General features: G+C 43.2%; 1 protein-coding gene across 5 annotated transcripts in view; it reads left to right on the plus strand.

The window, feature by feature from the left end:
• The window catches only part of SLC7A3 (solute carrier family 7 member 3), an 87,398-nt gene that overhangs the window by 64,405 nt on the left and 2,190 nt on the right, over window positions 1–20,803 (plus strand). For all 5 annotated transcript variants that reach the window (XM_039841723.1, XM_039841720.1, XM_039841719.1 and 2 more), the window contains 10 exons: window positions 1,592–1,767; window positions 3,123–3,268; window positions 16,378–16,455; window positions 18,409–18,808; window positions 19,096–19,257; window positions 19,432–19,609; window positions 19,799–19,911; window positions 20,034–20,256; window positions 20,409–20,548; window positions 20,643–20,745. In XM_039841723.1, coding sequence (XP_039697657.1) covers window positions 3,224–3,268; window positions 16,378–16,455; window positions 18,409–18,808; window positions 19,096–19,257; window positions 19,432–19,609; window positions 19,799–19,911; window positions 20,034–20,256; window positions 20,409–20,548; window positions 20,643–20,745 — 1,442 coding nt within the window. In that variant the 5' untranslated portion in view covers window positions 1,592–1,767; window positions 3,123–3,223. The remainder of the gene's footprint in view (window positions 1–1,591; window positions 1,768–3,122; window positions 3,269–16,377; window positions 16,456–18,408; window positions 18,809–19,095; window positions 19,258–19,431; window positions 19,610–19,798; window positions 19,912–20,033; window positions 20,257–20,408; window positions 20,549–20,642; window positions 20,746–20,803) is intronic.

Below are 20,803 nucleotides of genomic sequence, written 5' to 3' on the forward strand. Positions count from 1 at the left end.
ACGGATCAATTTGGAGAGTATTGCTATCTTAACATCAAGTCATCTGATTCATCAACGAGTGACATCTTTACATTTTTTAGGTCTTCTTTAATTTCTTTCAAGAATATTTTGTAAACAAAAGAACATTTTGTAGTTTTTAGAGTGTAAGTTTGGCACTTCTTTTTATAAATATATTACTAAGTATTTTATTCTTTTCGATGCTGTTCTAAAGAGAATTATTTTTTTTTTCATTTTCAGTTTGTTTACTGCTCCTGTATAGAGATACAGTTGATTTTTGTACATTGATTTTGTACCCTGCAACCTGGCTGAACTCACTTATCAGTTCTCTTGGTTTTTAGTGGATTTCTTGGACTTTTCATTCGCAAGATCACGTCATCTGTAAGGAGAGATCATTTACTTCTTCCTTTCCAATCTGCACATATCTTATTTCCTTTCCTTGTCTAATTATCCTAGTTCGAATTTCTAATGTTGAATAGAAGTGGCGAGAGGGGGCATCCCTGTCTTATTCCTGATTATAGGGGAAAAGCATTCAGCTTCACCATTAAATATGACGGTAACTGGATTTCGTATAGTTCTTAAAGACTGCGTCTCCTCCTGCACTAAATCTCTGAGCCCCTACTCTGGAGATCAAGGCGGGGACAGTGGCCTCTTGGCATGACACCCCTGTTTTATGAGCAGAGCACTGGAAAGGGATGGTAGCCTTTGATCTTCTTGGTTTGCCAGTGTGGAATCTCTGCCCTGCGAGCTAGCTGAGCTAGCTGAGCAAGGGTCTTCAGGGCTGCAGCATTTCTGTTCTGTTGCACCTTAGGGAGAGCCTCCTTTCTGTGGAGGACGGGGGCCCTGCATCTCTCGGCCTCAGTCACCGGGAATTTAGCCACTGCCGCTGGAGCTAGGAGTGCTTTGACGGGATCTGGGAGGAGGGGATGACTGTCTCCTTGGCCACATCTGCCAGGAGTGGAGCTTTGGTCATGCTGAACTGGGATAGAGGAGATCGTGGGTTATTGCTCAAGTGTCACAGACTCTTACTCTTCTTACCAAGATTTAGATTTTCTTGAATAATTTTTTTTTCATTTGTTCTCTGCCCTTAAGACAATTTCCAGAGAGTTTAAACGGTCGTCTGTTTTGAAAAATAACTTCCACCAGTTACAGGTGTTTCATTTGGGAGTGGATCAACAGAACTCCCCACATTGCTTCTCGGAAGCAGAACCTCCTTTATCTTTAAAATAACTGCATCGTATTCCACTGAAACGACTATACTTTATCCAGCTAGTTCCATATTGATTGACATTTAGGTTTTTAAAAACATTTTACCATTAAAAAAGGGTGCTGCAATCAGTAACCCATTGTATATGCTAGTATATCTGGAAGATCAAATTCAATTCCTGGGGCAAATAGTATGAATATAAATATCTTTGATAGATATTGCCAAGTGGCTTCCTGTTGAGGCCTTCCGCCACTAATACAAGGGAGTATCTATTTCCTTATACTCTGGCCATGATAGCGTGTTATCAAAACTTTTGGTGTTTGCTAACCTTGTTACATGAAAATTTAATTTCCTTAATTTGTTGTTATTTATTTTCTCATTTTACAGACATATTGAGCTTCTGGTCAAGTTGGTGGAGGAGGTACACGCCATGCTGGTCGTTCTCACGACCACATCAAAACTACAACTAAACTACAGAACAACCATCACTGAGAACCACCTGAAGTCTAGCCAAACAGAAGTGCTATAACTAAGAACACACAGAAGAAGCCACCTTGACACAGGTAGTGGGGCGGAGAAGTGGAATGGGCTGGCCCCACACCCACGTGTGGTTGTTAAAAGTTGGGAGGGTTATCTTGGCTGTGGAGTTTCCCCCGGAGGAGTGAGGGGTCCTGGTTCCACACCAGGACACCCAGCCCGGGGCACCAGTGCTTAGAAGATGAGTCTCCACAACAGCTGGCTATGAAAACCAGCGGTTAGTGTTAGGGTTATCTTTCTGCAGTGTGCACCCATCCCTAGTGTCTCCCTGTATGTCAAAATTTCCTCTTATAAGGACACCAGTCAAAATGAATTAGGGCCCATCCTAATGGCCTCATTTTAACTTCCTCACCTCTTTGCAGGCGCCATCTCCAAATACAGTCACATTCTGAGGTACTAGGAATTAGGGCTTCGACATAGGAATTCTGGAGGAACATGGTTCAGTCCATACAACAAGGGAAAATGTTTACAGTATGAGTTTAAAAAGCAAGATAAAATATTTACTGTAACCCTAATTGTAGAAACACATGCAAGAAAAGACTGGAAGGAAATACTAAAAAATATTAGCAATGGTTTTCATTGGGTTTAGGAGTCGTGAATAACTTAAAACAATTTTTTTTAGCCATTTCTATTCCAAATTTTCTACAATAAATATATATTCTATAAGAGAAAAATGTGGTAAGTTACCTTTTAAAAATTTGCCTTTCCCCTAATTCTGTTACTAAATCAGCTGTAAGAAGGGAAAATGAGGATAGATGTGTCAGAATAATTGGTGTCAATTGTTAAATTATAAGTGTCATTCTGTTATAAGCCAAGCACTAGTGAGGTTGATTATTTGACTGGGTCTCCTTTGAGTAAAATGATTAGAACCAATTTGTTTTTATGTGTGAAGGGGGTCGAAAGGTACACATTTCCAGTTTTAAAATGAATAAGTGCTGAGGATATAATGTGCAGTATGGTAGCTATAGTTAATAATGTGTATTGCATATTTCAAAGTAGCTGAGTGAGTGGATCTGGAAAGTTCTCGGCACAAGAAAAAAAAACTGGTGATTATGTATGGTGACAGATATTAGCTGGACTTGCGGTGATCATTTTGCAATACATACAAATATCGAATCAGTTGTACATCTGAAACGAATATAATGTTATATCAATTACAGCTCAATAAAAACAAGACAAAGCAAAACAAAACAAAAAATGACTTGTTTCTTTAACCCGAAAACCTGGGGATTAGATTCTGGACTGCAATACCAAACACCTTCCATGGTCCAACAATGAAGCTTTTCTAGAACCTTTCATCCAGCCCCTCCTTTGACATCGAACTGTAAATTCCCATCCTGAGAAGATGTTTAACTCAAAGTACCTGTATCATGTACTTTAGGTTGCTATTTTTCACTTTCTACGGGAGCAGTCTCTAAGAGATGTCAACTCAGGACAACACCGTATCACTGTGGTCTGCCAGGTTCACCCTGCTCTGGGAACATGTCTCACCACGGGAGCACACGGCCACCAAGCCGGCATTTCCAGGTATGTGCATCAACACCTCCACTTCTCACATGGCAGTATGTTTATGCCTGTTGACTGCTCTCCCCTGGGGCTCTTCCTTCCCATACAGTTCTCGGTTCCGGACTGCGCAGACTTCTGCTCTTTCTTCAGAAGAAGCTGCTTCATCCAAGTCTACCAGCCACCCTTGGGTGCACGCTCTCTCGTCCAGTTGAGAGGTCCTTGGGTCATGCTGGCCTCTCTCTGCGAGGCAAGCCAGATGTGGGTGACAGGATTTTCGCAAGAGGGTTGGCACTGCTAATATTAAGTTTATTAAAAAGCTACTAAGTAGGCATATAGATGAGAAACTAGTGTGTGGAATCTAATTAAACTTCTAACAACTTTTTGAGAAGCTTTTATTCGAAGGTAATGAAACAGGACATATTATTATTATTATTTTTTGGAAATACTTTTTTTCCCTCGTAAAGACCAGTAACTTACTTAGCAAGATATGAGGTGCTGGTTGGAAGAGGAATAAGATGGTGTCCACATTTGAGGAGGTGCCTGGTGGGGGAAACAGAAACTGGGGACACGGCCATTGTCCTGTGTAAGAAGTGCTGTGTTGAGTGTACAAATTGAGGAACAAGAGACCAACACCCTCTGCCTTCTGAGGTGTAGGAGGAACGGCCTCACGGAAGTGACATTTGAGATGGGACTTTGCAGCGGGTGTGAAGGTTTTAAGGGGTCAATACCGAATGCCACCTTTTTCCCCTTCGTGGTTTCTAAGCAATTGAGAAGGCACAGGAGACAAGCAAGTGGAGGCCAAAATGTCAGCATTCTTATTGATGAAACTGTTGGGTGGACATAGCTTTAGCTCCGAGGCCAAGTGGCCCTTTGCAACACTCTCTGCTGTGCATTAGACACTCACTCATGTACTTGTACTTGGATAACCCATGTGACCCTCGGCAGACAGGGTGGCTTTGTAGGCGGGGCCCAGGAACAGCTGAGCAGGACATACCCACCACCCTCTCTCAAAGCCATTAGCCAGGTCGGTCAGTGTTTTTCCTGGGGAAGAATAGCAAGGGGGCAGAAGGAGAAGAGGTTTAATCTGTAACAGCAGACATCCACCAGCTCTGACCCGTGGGGCCCTACCCCTCTGTCGCATGCAGTTCTCTTGGGACCGTGCATGAGTTCCACGCTACCCTTGAGTGCAGAGGTGAGCACAAGACCCGTGCTTGCCCATTCATGGTACCCTGGAACCCTGACCAGGCACGGGTGTTGAGTGGGGCCAGCCAGAGTCATCATGAGATGGTTATATGGATGAAGGCATGGGGGTCTTGACAGTCTTTCTTGGAATATATATATATATATATATATATATATATATATATATCTCATATATATATATCTCATATATATATCTCATATATATATATCTCATATATCTCATATATGTGAGATATATGAGAGATATATATATATGAGATATATATATATGAGATATATATATATATCTCATATATCTCATATATATGAGATATATATATGGGATATATATATATAGGAGATATATATATATGAGATATATATATATCTCCTATATATATATATATCCCATATATATATCTCCTATATATATATATGACTTAACAAAAGTGCAAACCTGTAAAGAATTTTCTTGAGTTTATTTGAGCTAAACCGACGACATTGCCAGGGAGCAAGATCTCAAATGCTCCGGAGAATAACAGTTTTGCAGCTTCTTTTAATGCTTTTGAAAGTAAGGAAGAACATACATGGAGGCGGGAGAAAGCAACAGGTTATTTACGGTGTACAAGATCGCTGCTGAGTTCTGGCATTTCCCTCATCTGGGGCATACTTAGGCATGCAAGTACATCATCTGCAAGTAAGATTTTTGTCTCTTTTCAAATATTGATTTTTCTTATTTCTCTTTTAAATCTTATTGCACTAACCAGAACACCTGAGGTAATATTAAATAATGGCAGTAATGACAATTAAACAGGATAGTTAAGATTACATGCTCTCTTGAGGGTTAATACTCGCTTCAAGGGACATTACTTTTGTTTTTTCGAAGATGCATTAACCTAGATGCGCACCAACAGGAAGTACCCACCTTGATCTACCCAGGTAGAAATTTACAATCAGATCACCCCGTGAGGTCCCTTTCCATAGAACTCCCTTTTTTTGTCATATATGCGTTTGCGTGTATATGTATATGTATCGATCTGTCACAAGTCGCCACGTGGACGGAACCTGTGGTGGGAGATAAGCAGAGAGAAACAGGGCCTGCAGAGAATGGCCCTGATCCCTTTTTATGCTTTATACTAGTTTGAGTTAGATTCTGCCACTTGCAGTGAAACTGCGATACAGTCTTGAAGCATGAATAGGCATTTTTAAGCTAAGAAGGGAGGAGCGTTTCGGATAAGACACAGCAGGGGCCAAAGCCTAGAGGTTTGAAATGAAAGAAAACATCACAACATTGTAAACATACATTGCTAATAAAATAAGTGTTAAAAATAGAAATAGAAAGACATTTTCTTAATGTGGTAAAGAGAATCCCAAAGCAACAGTCATCATACTTACTCCCTTTTAAATTGGAAATAAAATAAGGATGCCTGTTATTGCCATGATTATTTAATATTGTCTCGGGTGTTCTGGTTAGTGCAATAAGATTCGAAACCGAAATAAGAAAAATCAATATTTGAAAAGAGACAAAAATATTACTTGCAGATGTCTTTGCATGCCTAAGTATGCCCCAGATGAGAGAAATGTAAAAACTCAGTAGCATAAATAACCAGTTAGAAAATACAATAAAGGAGATCCTATGCATGATAGTAAGAAATATTTTTAAATAAACCCAAAGAGAGATATGTATGACCTAAGCAAAACTGCAAAACTACAAAACTTGAGAAATATAAAATGACTTTAATAAAGAGACATCTGGATAGAAAAACTAAATAAAAGAATATTAGTTTTAAAGGGAAACGATTAATTTATTGTGATTCCACTCAGAACCTCAGCAAAGCTTTTCTCGAAACTCGGTGTTGTCAGTTCGGCTAAGAGCAGCATATGCGTTTCTAAAATTCACCCAGCTCTGCAAAATTGTACCATAAAAGCCACATGGCTTATGGGAAGACGGGGTTCATGCCTAGATTGTGTTGGTATCCAGTTCCAACTTGAGGGGGGTCCCCACACTAACAAGCAGCTCTTGGATGCCAGCAGGGTATACAAAAATTCAACTCACTTCTCACTCTATTGTGAAGGAAAAAAAGGGGTTCTATGCTAAGTAACCTCACAGGGTGATCAGTTCACAAATTCCTCACCAGGCACTTAGTTAATGGTGGGTGGTCACGCCCCAGGCTTGTAACTTCTTTACTAAAAGGCTTATCTTTGCCTTAAGCCAGCCCTGTCTATTGTTTCTATGCATCTAGGTTAACAACCTTTGAAATGCCCCCTTTCAGACCCCTGGGTGACCACTCTCAAGAGAGCACATAGTCTCTTTAACTATCCTGCAATCCCATCCCCGCCTCGCCTCTCTCCCCCCAGGTCATCTTCCATCTGTTCCCTCTGTAATCTCAAATGTATCAAAGAAACTGCGAACTGTTATTCTGGGCAGCATCTATGTCAGTCTGTTGAGATCTTGCTTCTAGGTGTAGCGTCTGTTTGGCTCAAATAAATTTTTAGAAAAATTCTCTACAGATCTAAGGTTCTTATAGCAACACTATCTACAAGACTTTCCTGTCCCCACCACACACACGCACTGCATACCTGTGCTTCTGATCAACCGGCTATAGATTGGAGGTTCCAATGAGCCCTCCAACTCAGAATGGCAATCAAAAGTCCAGGTTGTCCCCTGTACTTCTGACCAACTGGGTATAAATCAGAGGTTCCCCAAACCCCCTGCTTGGATTTGACTAATTTGCTAGAACGGCTCATACAATTTAGGGAAACGTGTTACTTGCTGGGTCACTGTTTATCGTAAAAGGCTGTAACTCAGCAAGGGGCAGATGGAAGGGACGCATAGGGCAAGGTATATGGGGAGGGGCACGGAGCTGCCAGGCCCGCTCCAGGCACCACTCTGCCCATGTCTCCACTTGTTCACCAACCCAGAAGCTCTCCAGAACCTGCCCGCTAGAGTTTTTTACAGAAGCTTCAATGTGAAATTGTAATTGATTAATTCATTGCCCATTGGCAATTGATTCAAACTCTGGCCCCTCTCCCCACACCGGAGGTGGGGGTGGGGATAGGACTGAAAAGTTCTAACACTTTTAATCATGCGCTTGGCTCCATTGTCAACCAGCCTCTATCCTAAGGCCCTTTCCAAATGTCACTTGTTAACATAACAAAAGACACCTTTATCGCTCTCAACTCTTAGGAAATTCCTGGGGTTTGGGAGCTGTGAGCCCGGAACTGTGGGGGAAGACCAAGTGTATGCAAGAACTATGTTTTAGTCATCACAAAGACCAAATATATGTATTGCCTATAAATCACAAAATTGCAGAGGCACAGCACTGGAAATCTTTTTCAGTGACGGAAGAAAGATAGGAAGTTAATAAAGATGGTATCACAGGTTTCCACGTGTTAAATGATAAAAAGTCCATGAATGAATATTATAATAACCGTGGCCCTTTTACCTTGAAAAAGACCTAAAGTTTGCTTGTGGAAGTGGACACCGAATGGTTTTAGCTTGTGAATTAGTGCGAAGCGGTGGAAAGAGTTATTGGAAATTCGAGGGAAAGTTGCAACAGCTCAGGTGGATGGGCGTGACTGCTCACACACGCGGTGAGCCGAGGGAGCTGGCACGTGCTCGTGTCTTCTGTGTCCCTCTGGATCCCTGCATGGCATGGTGTATCTGGTGCACTTTCTGCATTCGTTTGCTGTTTCCCACCGACCAAATTGCACACAAGCAAAAGTGAAATTCGCACTCTGCTCAAATGCTTGCCTGATATATCAATCGCTTTGGACCAGCTTCTCATTTTCAAAGCAAGTATTTAGTAGAAATGACTGGAAAATGACTGTTTCTCTTCGAAAAAGAAACTGTTTTGAGTACTTTGTAAAAGGAGCAAGCCTTGCCTTACCAAATGTTAAAATATGGTAAAGTACCTATTATTTAAAATGCTGCGCTGGGTAAAATAAACTAGAAACCACAGTGATGTGTGTAAATAGGAGACTGATTAAATAAATCATGGGCTATCCATAATGTGAAACACTAGAGTTCATTTACAAGAATGAGTGGGGCAGTCCAAAATATAAAGAAAAAGTATAAAAAGCAGAAAAATACATATAGTATAATTATTTGTATTTTTAAAAAGGATGTGTGTGTTTACATCATGCATATATTTTCCTTTATAGGCACAGAATCTGGAAGAAACCAAAAAAAAAAAAACTGAACAGTGAGGTTAGCACGCAGGGCGGGAGTGGATTTTTTTACTTTCTTTCATGAACATGTTTTGCTTTTGTAATTTTTAAATTAAAAACTAAATTTAATATGCTGGTATAAAAGTGAACAGAAATCAACTGAAAAATAGAAAATCCAGAACTATATGCTGGTATATTTAAGAATTTACTATATGATAAAGTAGGCATCATCAGTCAAGAATAGAATGTCTAATGAGTTGTATTAGGCTAACTGATTTGTGTTTTGAAGAAAGTTTGAATTATTTATACGTATTATATATGTCATTGCATATATATATCACATTTCATACACCAAAGTAAATTCTAAATGGATTACAGAGTTAAGTAGAAAAAACGAGATATCATCTATAATAGGGAGATCATTTTTAAATGTTTTGGTAAAAATTCAAACCTATGAATAATTTGAGTACCTATATACTGTTCACCTAGATTCACCCAGTGTCTGCATTTGCCATTCCTTTCTCTGTCTGCCTCTATACACCCGTGGGCATGCATGTACACACGCATACACACCTTATTTATGATGAATCATTCGTGGGTTTGTGGACTTCATCCCTAAATCCTCAGCATTTACCTCCTAAGAACAAGGACATTCTCTTACATAACCTCAATACTGTTATCATGCATAAGAAACTAATATCGATACAATATGAGCGGTCCTTATTGTATCATCATGTAACACATAAGTCCTAATTCAAATTTTTCCCATTAGCCCCCATAATGGCCTTTATAGCTGTTTTTCAATTTCAAAATAGAATTCAATTAAATTTGTATTTAAATTGAGGAACATACACTTTATAATGCCATGTCTCTTTAGTCTCCTTTAATCTAAAACGGTTCCCCTACTTTTTTTTTTTCTTTCATCCTTCAAGACATTTGCAGAGTTCTGGCTAGCTGTCTTCTGTCTTCTAGAATGTCTCACAGTCTGGATTTGTCTGGTTACTCCCTCATGACTAGATTTAGGTTGAAATTTTTTGACAAAAATATACCGTGCATGATATATACCTCTTATTACATCACATGAATACTTTCTACCTCTGATCAGTAACAAGACAAGGATGTCAACTCTGACCACTTCCATTGAGCATTGCACCGGAGGCACATCATGTCAGTTTGTCCCATGATTTGTAATGCTGACTTTGATCATTTGGTTAAAGATGGTACAACGCCCCAGAGGGACCAGGTTACCAATTTTTAAAATAGGGAGATTGTCTTAGCTTATCTCAGTGAGTCAAATGTAATCACATGAGCCCTTAAAAGTAGCAGAGGGGAAGTCAGAGAGGTTAAAAGCAGGAGAAGGATTTGATGCACTGCGGCATGCGGGGGCAAAAGACCACACGTTAAGGAAATGTGGACCTCAGTCCTGCGACTGCATTGAACTAAATGTGACATCAACTTGAATGAGCTTGAAAGTGAATTCTTCCCCAGACCATCTAAAAAAGAATGCAAGTTCTTTGATTTTATCCCCATGAGACCCTCAAAGAATCCAGCCAAGTAGTGCCAGACTTCTGACCTAATATAAAATGTGGAATGATAGCTTTGTGTTGTTTTAAGCCAATAAGTTTGTAATAATTTGGTATGGTAGGAATAGAAAACTAATACAAGTACCTTTCCCTTTATAATGAATATGTGATGCGGGGGGGCAGTTTGAGATCTCTGAGTATCTTGTTTCCCAACACTCAAGAATAATCTATTGCTTATCCGCGTCTGAATCGGTTACTAGTTTGGTGAGTGCAAGATGTTGATTTTCTAATTCTAGCATTTATTGTAGAATTGTCAGTTGGTTTTCTTCTATCAAGAAGAGCTTCCTCCTGCCTTTTTAAGTATCACTGTGAACTTATGAATTCTTTAAAAATTCCATGTATTATCCAATACTATTAATATTCTTTTGAAATTAAGATTGACAACTTTGAACATCAAATTTCAAAGAATGAATATATTCACATTCTGTGACTCAGCAAGTCCACCGCTAGGTTTATTATACCCAATGAGTAGAAACATGCACACGTGTTCAGCAAATAATATGTACAAGAATGTTCATACGGCTGAGAATGAATGATCTATAGTGATGCACAACGATATGGATGAATCTAAAAATGTTAATGCTGAATGAACGTTCTCAATCTGGTAAAGGGTGTCTATAAGAAAACCCACAGTTAACATCATACTTAATGGTGAAAAACTGAATGCTTTCCACCTATGATCGGTAACGAGGCAAGGATGTGTACTCTCGCCACTTCTATTCAACGTCGTACTGGAAATTTGAGCTAGAGCAATCAGGCAAGTAAAAGAAATAAAAAGCATCCACATTGGAAATGAATAAGTAAAACTATCTTATTTGCAGATGGCCTGATTTCGTATCTAGAAAGTCCTAAGGAATCTATTAAAACACTATTAGAAATAAGTGAATTCAGCCAGGTTGCAGGGTGCAAGATCAACATATGAATATCAATTATATTTCTATAAGAGCAATGAACAAACTAAAAGTGAAATTAAGAAAACAATTCCATTTGTAATAACATCGAAAAGAATAACATACTTAGGAATAAGTTTATCAAAGGAAGTACAAAACGTACACTCTGAAAACTACAAAATATTGTTCACGAAAATTAAAGAAGACCTTAAAAAATGAAAAGACATCCCGCGTTTATGGACCAGAAGAGTTGATATTGTTAAGATGGCAATACTTCCCAAACTGATTTATCAATTTAAGACAATACACATCAGAATTCCAGCTGTCTTCTTTGCAGGACTTTATGAGCCGATCTTAAATTTTATGTGGAAAGTCAAAGGACCTGCAATAGCCAAAACCATCTTGAACAAGAAGAACAAAGTTAGAGGACTCAAATTCCCCAACTTCCTGCAAATCTACAGTAATGAAGAAGACAGTGTGTAACTGGTATAAGGATATATATATATCTCCTCACATCTGTGGTCAACTGATCTTTGACAAGGGTGCCAAGACAATTTAGTGGGAAAAACAATAGTCTTTTCAATAAATGGTATCGAGACACTTGATATTCACATGCAAGAGTGGATTTGGACCCTTACCCCACACCGTGTACAAAAGTTAACACAAAATGAGTCAAAGACCTAAATATAAGAGGTAAAACCATACAACTTTTAGAGGGAAACGTAGGTGTAAATCTTCGTGACCATGGATCGCACAATGGTTTCTTACATATGACACTTAAAGCAGAAGCAATCAAAGAAAAAAATAGATAAATTGGACTTCATCAAAATGAAAAAGTTTTGCGCATCATAGGACACTATGAAGAAAGTGAAAAAACAGTTTATAGAATGGTGAAAAATATTAGCAAATCTTATATCCGACAAGGGTCTAGTGTCCAGACTATATAAACAACTCTTAAAGCTCAATAAAAAGACAACCGAAATAAAAATGAGCAAAGGATTTGAATAGATAGTTCTCCCAAGAAGACATCCAGATGGCCAACAAGCACATGAGACAATGCTCAACATCATTAGTCATTAGAGAAATGCAATTCGAAACCACAATGAGATACCACTTTACACTCAGTAGAATGGCCACGTTCAAAAAATGGATTGTAACAAGTGTTGGTGAGAACGTGGAGTAATTGGAACCCACATACACTGCTGGCGGGGATATAGAGTGGTGCAGTCTCTGTGGAAAACGGTCTGATAGTTCCTTGAAGTTAAGTTAAACATGGAGTTAACGTGTGACCCAGCAGTCCCACTCCTAGGTACGGACTTGAAAAAATTTCAAATAAATGTCCACAGAGAAACTTGTACACCAATGTTTGTAGCAGCATTATTCATAAGAGCAAAAAAAAAATAGAAACCCAAATGTCCATCAGTTGATGAATGGATGAATAAAATGGAATATTTTCATACAATGGAACATTATTTGGCAATAAAAAGGAATGAAGTACTTACACATGGTGCAACATGGATGAACCTTCAAAAATGATGCTAAATGGGAGTAGCCAGTTCACAAAAGACCACGTACTGTATGATTCCACTCATGTGGAATGTTCAGAATAGGTCCATTTATAGAGACCAAGAGCAGAATCGTGGCTGCCTAGGGGTGAGGGAGTTGGCAAGAAATGGGAACCGACAGGGAATGGGAACAGGCTTTCTTTCTGGGGTGACGAAAATGTCTTGAACTTGATAGCAATGATGGGGGCACAACTCTGTGAACATCTAAAAACTGCTGAATTGCACACTTTACAAGGGGAAGTTTCTGGTATGTGAATTTTACGTCAACTAACAAAAGAGTGCATATTGTATGAATCCATTTCCATAAAGTACAAACGCAGGTAAAAAAAAATCGAGTCTAGGCTGTTAGAAGTCGGGATAGAGGTTTCCCTTGATATGGGTGCTGTTACATGGGTGTGTGTTCATCATGTGAACACGCATTGAGCTGTCCACTCATGGTAGCAGTGTGCCTAGTTCTCTGTGTATGTCATACCTCAATGAAAAGTTGAAAAATTTTAAACTTTGTAAAGAAAAGCAGTAAACATTGGAAAATATTTGAATCGAATATTGCAGAAGGAAAGTTAATATCCGTATAAAGAATTCATTCTAATTTGTAAGGAAGGTATCAAGACCCAAATAACTAAGTTGGGAAAAGAAGAGAGATGAATAAACAATTTCCAAAGGAAATATTAATTATAAACAGAATGAACTTCTTTCTACTTCTATTTTGTTAGCAAATGATTTGTTTAAATGATAGCGATGCTGGCTGATAATACTGTAAATTGATAAGAATCCTTTGGCAAAGCATCATAAGAAGTATCAAGGTTTATAAATATGTTCATTATATTTGACTCAATAATCGCACTCCTGGGAATGAAGCCTGAGAAAGTAATTCGACTAAATAGCCACATTGTATTAACGAAGGCATTTCTCAGAATAGGGGAAAATTGGAAAACAACGTGAATAAATGTTTAAATAAATAATGGTACATCAGGCAAACCCAGGAGTCCCATGGGCCATAGGTTGGGACTAAGATGGCACTCAGAACGTCCTCCCATCAAGCCTTGGCTGCTGCCCCAGGCTGTCGCCTCCCCAAAAAAGTCGTGGAACCATGTCAAATATGGAGAAACACTTATTTCACTTGAAAGGGCTGCAAAGGCCAAGATTAAAAAGGCCCTTCAGAAAGGCAACGCAGAAGTTGCAAGAATACGTGCTGGAAATGCAATCTGCCGGGGGGGGCCCCTCTCCCCCCCAGCAATTTGTTTTTGTTTTTGTTTTGGCGTACCCGGGTGGCCTCAAATCACCAACTTTTTGGTTAATAGCTGAGCTATTCGTTTCTTGAGAACGAGTGCTCGGGTTGAAGCTGTTGCAGTCAGAGGTCCAAATGCCCTGACCATGGGCAAGGTGACCAAGTTCACGGCAGCTGATGGCAAGTCTGAGGCTGCCTCACCGAGGAGTATGAACCTTGAAAGACTTCTGCCCTGATGGGCAAATCCGAACACCAATTGGAAACACTGGACGTTCAAAAACAGCAGACAAAATACACATTGGGAAGCACTACACCCTTAATGACATCACAAACCCAAGTGGATAGGCTGCTTCAAGAAATGGCCGATGAAGCTGGCCTCGATCTCAATATGGAACTACTATAGGATCAGGCAGGATCTGTCGCTTCCATGGAACAGGACGAGCCATCACAGAGACTTGCTCGTCTACGTGATCAGGTGTAATTTAAGGAACTGGCGCTTTTGTTTACCTGCTTCTGAAATATTTTCTGTGTCTATGTGGGGAAGTTGGTCTCCGATTACGCTAAGAACGCCATATGTTACAGAATGCTTCAACACTATGAATACATGATGCTTTCTTTGCCCATTCTCTACTTTTCAGTACTTTAAGAAATTCTAGAGAGTTTTCCGCCTTGACAGGTTTTACAATTTTGTATGTTATGTCGAAAAGTATGAGAGACAGTTATATTGGTAGATGTCTTTGACCAAGCGAGCATTAGCTGGTTGTACATGAAACACCTTCCTCAAAAAGTACATCAAAAATCTAGCACCGAAGTACCACAGAATGAAGTACTTTATACAGAAAAAAAAAATGGCACATCAGTGGTATGGAATATTACACAACCACTAACGCATGTTTCTAATTACTAGTATTTATTTTTAAAAATATTTGATCATGAAACAAGGAGAATGTTCAATTATATGATAATGTAATACATATATACATAGACACGCATATATATGAACGGAGACCATACAGAGGGTATAAAAACACAAATAGTTGGTTTGTTAGGAGTTACGGATGACATTTTTGGCACTTTGTATTCCTGCTAAATTGTTTTATGATAGCAACAAATGAAAGATTCACCGTTTTGCACCTGGCCGTTGTACCATAAGAGATATTGAAGTTTGAGAAAGTCCATGATGATTGAGAACACCACGGAACTTCTGGAAAAACAAAAGCTGAGGAAGAAAATATGGTCGAATTCTATCTACAAATTCATGAGAAGGATGGAGAGGTGAATGAGAATAGTTGCTCACAAAATCTTGGAATGCTAGAATTGAAGGGTACCTCCCAATATTTCTAATTAATTGACTAAGTTTTTATTGAATAATTGAGCGCCTATTAAGTCCACCGTTAGACTTGATTGCTGTGATTTTACAACCAATGGTAAGAATGACAGTTTACATATTGGGTAATAAGTTTATTATTACGTTCATTACGTTCACTACGTTTATTATTTATTATTACGTTTATTACGTTCATTACGCCAAGAGAGTTGTCCATTACCCCACCTTACCTTCCGCTGCTGCCTAAGAAACACTGGGCCTGCTGGGCTGCTCTTTGCGTGGGCCCCTGACTTACCTGATGCCTCTTTCTTTGTAGGTCCAGAGCTCATCCACCCTTCATCCTTCTAGGTACAGCTTAAGTCTCTGTCAACCTCCGTCCTCAACCCCTTACAAACTAAGAGGATTCTTTATATACATTTTCCAGTCTGTACTGATGGATTCTTTCCCTGAATATTTACACCACCAGTTTGCGGATTAACCTCATAATGAACTCACACTAAGCAAGCTAATCATTGCCGTACACACGAATCTATTATTTTGAAAATGTATTAAGTTTTCTTGAATACTTCCCATGTACCAGGCAGGAAGACTTGAGTTCATAATCTCATCTAAGCATCACAAAAACTCTGTGAAACCTGTATATTATACCCAGAAGCTGAGGCTCAGAGATGTTAGAAAATTTGCTGCAGGCCCAAGTGGCTGAGCCTGCAATATAACCTAGGTCTAACTCCAAGGACTGTAATGCTTAACTGCTACATCATTCTGTTTCAATTGTACTGAGTGTTTTCTTGCCCTGACTAGATTTTTAAGACTCGGAGGGCGAGGATTTTATTTTATGCTTTCTTTGTAGTCTTTTCAATGCTACGCGAGCTGCTATATACACAGTGCTCAATAAATACTTAAAGGAATGCCAAAATGGAGCTGAAGCTAGCTGAAAATAACCAATTACTTCAAAAAGGATTAGATCCTCGACAGATTTCATGGGTGACGTATTCATAATGGATTATTTAAAGGAAACAAGGATATTTGCGTTCATCTTTAATCCCTGAGTTGTTTTGCTCAGAACCACTCCTTCGCAATCCCTTCAGTCCGGGAGGACTAGGAACCGAAAGCGCTGGGCGGGATTATGGGTCTGACACCCAGTGTGATCATTCTTTGACTCTTCGCTCCTCTTTTGTTCCCCAGAAAGCCCCAGCCTCAAAGGGCCTGTCTTCCTGCTGGAGCTTCTTCCTGTTTGGCCCTCTTCTTGTGAATTTAAAAGAGGTAAGGTACCTGGGGGAGGCAGGCATGGAAGTCCTGCAAGGCCAGGTGTTATCGGGAAAATGGAATTAAATAAGCTCTCTCCTCCAGGATTTCAATATTGTCAGAATTTCATGTTTAATCATTTATCATTTGTAGGTAGCTAGAGATATACCGCGGTGAGATTGGGACCTAGAAATCTACATGGGATCAATTATGCGCACAGGTGGTGGTTGAAATCACCTTCCTTTCTGTCGCGGACTGCATTAAAGACCCCCCCGCGTTGTTAGGTCAACTATACTTTCATTAAAAAAAATTTTTTTTTAAAAGCAACATCGCCAGTTGAGGGTGCGAGCTGAGGGGAGGCGCCGGTGGCTGTCCAGCACCTGGCGTGGTCCTTGGGAAAGGCTGCAGGGCTGCGGGAGGTGTGTGGATTAGGGAGCCAGGCGAGGCCGAGCCGCAGGGAGTCGGAGCCTCCATGCTGTGTCCCCTCCACCTCTCACCTCCCCGCCCCCCAGTCACCGATTCCGACAATCAAGGCACAAAGGTAGAAAGTCCCAGGGGGTCTCCGGCCAGGAAGCCTCTCATTGTCCTGCTCGAGGTGAGCGAGGAGGAAAGGCCGCCCTCCCCCCTCCTCCCTCCTCGCCACGCTGGCCTTGCTGTCGCAAGTGGGAACGGTGTCAGGCCCCACGCAATCCCTTTTGCAAAGCGGAGCGTGTGTGCCTGCGGGTGCGCGCGCGCGTGTGTTTGTGTGTGTTGTGTCTGTGGTGTGCGGGGAGGAGGGCTGGGGGTGGGATTTCGTGACGTCGCCGGCTCCGCCTCCGGGGGTATATATGGGGCGCTTGGCGCGCAACGACCCCGAGCAGCAGCTTTGAAGCCTGAGCGGCCGAGCTGAGCTCTCCCGAACCAACTCGGCTCAAGTCCACCTCTCCTAAGCCGACCCAAGGCTCCCCGCGCCGGGTAAGCCGGGGCGACACGTGCGTCGGAGGGGACGGCGGGGGGCCGGGCGTGCCGAGGCTTCTCCCGCAGCCGTGGCTCTCAGTAGCATCAGCGTGGCCGTGACCTGTTGCTGGCGAGACCCTGGCCCCGGGTTCGCATCTCCATCGCAGCCCCAGGCCGTTCCCAGCTTGGGCAGGAGGGTCCAGGGGCAGGGCCGGGTCGGGCCGGGTCGGGGCGCCCAGTGCGGGACCCCTCCTCTCCGGTGGGAGCAATTTCGGGCTGCTCCAGAGCCCTTCTCGGGGCGCATCACCAAATCCTTAGATGTGGAAGCCCCGCCTCACTGTAGATGCTCACAGGTCAGCCTAGCGGGCCGGGAGGAAATGGGGGGACATTTGCTGACCGCCCTGGGCCACGGCCACGCAGTTCAGCGGCATGGGCTTGGTGACGGGGGATGGCATGGAGTCTCTGCTCACTTTTGATCTGCAGCCCAGGTCGGTACCCCTCCCTCCCGGCGATCTGGGAACCACACCTATAGAGTGGTTCTGTTTGGTTCCTAAGGAGCCACAGCTGCCGGGAGGGCGTGACCTGTTAACATTAGGCTCCACAAGCCCTGAGTTAGTCCAGACTAACCCCTCCCTGACACAATACACACACACACACACACACACACACACACACACAATGTCACACACACGCTGTCACACACACACAGTTTCCGCGCTAGAGGAAGAAGAGACGGGTAGTGCAGAGCGCCTCCGAGGTGTCCGGGCTCCGTACCCGCTCGAGGGGGCTTCCAGGTGCCTTTTCTGAAATGAGTCCTTCCACAGGCCTGGGAGGTTTTCTTATTCCTATCTGTGTAGGAAGAAATTGAGGCTAGGGGAGAAGTGACTTGCCTTTGTTTCTTCAGGGGTCTCCTCCCCACCCCGCCTTAGCGCCTTAGCGCCTTAGCGCCTTGGCGGAGTGGGTATTGTAATTCATTCTTGGAGCCCAGGGGTCAATGAGCTCTAAAGAGCTTTTTTTTGTCTTGTTTTTCACCAGATCCTAGCATCCTCTTCAATTCCAGATAGAATGGCGTGTCAGGCACTTCGCAGATTTGGTCGAAAGCTGTTACGCAGACGGAAACTGGAGCCAGGCATGGCTGACAGTCGCCTGGTCCGATGTCTGAATACTCTGGATCTAGTGGCCCTGGGTGTGGGCAGCACATTAGGTGCAGGCGTGTATGTCCTGGCTGGCGAGGTGGCCAAAGACAAAGCAGGACCATCCATTGTGCTTTGCTTTTTGGTGGCTGCCCTGTCTTCTGTGTTGGCTGGGCTGTGCTATGCGGAGTTTGGGGCCCGGGTCCCCCGGTCTGGTTCTGCATATCTCTACAGCTATGTCACTGTAGGTGAACTCTGGGCCTTCACAACTGGCTGGAACCTCATCCTCTCCTATGTCATCGGTGAGACAGTGGGATAGGGAGCTAACCGAGTTAGGAAATCGGGGTGGAATGACGAAGTCATTAACAGGACGTCGTCAACATCCCTAAATGTTTGTGTTTGCTCGGGGGTTGGGGGACGGTTCCAGGCGTGGGGAAATTGTTCATTCTGCTTAGCTCTGTCCCGCTCACCTGACTTAAGAATAAGACTAAGACTAGGTGAGAGCAGCAGGGGTTCTCGCGAGCCTGTTCTGGGGGGCGGAAGGAGAGGAGGGAGGAACCTTGACCCGTTTGCGTCTCCGCTGCACCAGGTACAGCCAGTGTGGCCCGGGCTTGGAGCTCAGCTTTCGACAACCTGATTGGGAACCACATCTCTCACATGCTACAAGGGAGTAGTGTGTCACTGAACTTTCCCCATGTCCTCGCGGAGTACCCAGACTTCTTTGCTTTGGGCCTTGTGTTGTTGCTTACTGGTGAGGCCAGGGACGGGGATAGTGATGGGGACCGGGAGGGGGGGCCGAGGCCTGGGAAGGGCTTGGTGGAGGTGATCCAGGTGAGTCGGTGGGCCGGGAAGCAACAGTCTGCACATACGGGTGGGGAAAGCACGTGGACGAAGACTCTGATTTCCGAATGTCTCTCTCCCACAGGACTGCTGGCTCTGGGGGCTAGTGAGTCGGCCCTGGTGACTAAAGTGTTCACAGGGGCGAACCTTTTGGTTCTTGTTTTCATCATCGTCTCTGGCTTCATTAAGGGGGACCTGCACAACTGGAAGCTCACAGAAGAGGACTACAACCTGGCCGTGACTAAATACAATGAAACTCACAGGTCAGGGGATTCCCCACTCAGGAACTGGAAAGCTGGGACCCCTACTGGGAGCAGGGGTCCAGCCGAGGGATTCGAGGGATTGCCGAGGGATTCCCGTTGGGAGCTGGGAGTGGCTTGGGATGGCAGCCCCAGCCCTTGGGGACAGAGGTGCACACACTCTCACCTCCTCCATCCCTTGTTGCACTTCAGCTTGGGCTTGCTGGGCTCCGGAGGATTCATGCCCTTTGGCGTCGAGGGGCTTCTCCGTGGAGCAGCCACCTGTTTCTATGCATTCGTTGGCTTCGACTGTATCGCTACCACCGGTAAGACGGCCATTCCATTCTGGCGGGGCCTCGGGTACAGTGTGTGCTCAGGCTGCATGCAGACTGGGGGTGGCGGAGGAGTGAGCCTGCTGCCCCGACTCAGCCTGTCCTTTTTCCTGCAGGGGAAGAGGCCCGCAATCCCCAGCGTTCCATCCCCATGGGCATTGTGATTTCACTGTCCGTCTGCTTTTTGGCGTATTTTGGTGTCTCTTCGGCACTCACGCTAATGATGCCTTACTACCAGCTTCAGCCAGAGAGCCCCTTGCCTGAGGCATTTCTCTATGTTGGCTGGTCCCCTGCCCGCTACGTTGTGGCTGTTGGCTCCCTCTGTGCTCTTTCTACCAGGTCAGTGTCGATTGCGTGTTGTCCTCTGCTGGCAGAGCCTCGGGTTGCAGCATTCCGGACCAGAAAACACCCCCAAAAGGGCGTGAGCAGAAGATGGAGAGAAGAGATCGCAGTCACCTCATAACACTCTGGGTGGGCGTTTTTATTTCCAGCCTCGTGGGCTCCATGTTCCCCATGCCTCGCGTGATCTACGCCATGGCAGAGGATGGCCTCCTGTTCCGGGTCCTTTCCCACATCCACAGTGGCACACGCACCCCCATCGTGGCCACTGTGGCCTCTGGCGTCATCGCAGGTAAAAAGTCATTTCCGCCCTTCCTCCAGTTTTCTCAGCTTCCGTGACTTTGCCCATCCCGTCTCATTTTTTGATTTCTGCCCGTCGATTTCAGCGTTAATGGCATTCCTCTTCGAACTAACCGACCTCGTGGACCTCATGTCGATTGGGACCCTGCTTGCCTACTCCCTGGTGTCTATTTGTGTTCTCATCCTCAGGTGAGACCGACTCCCTCGCATACTGTGATTTGGGTTTTATTCTTGGATGAGGAATGAC

The sequence above is a fragment of the Pteropus medius genome, unplaced genomic scaffold (assembly GCF_902729225.1).
Source record: "Pteropus medius unplaced genomic scaffold, Ma_sr-lr_union100, whole genome shotgun sequence".
NCBI classification, from domain to species: domain Eukaryota; kingdom Metazoa; phylum Chordata; class Mammalia; order Chiroptera; family Pteropodidae; genus Pteropus; species Pteropus medius.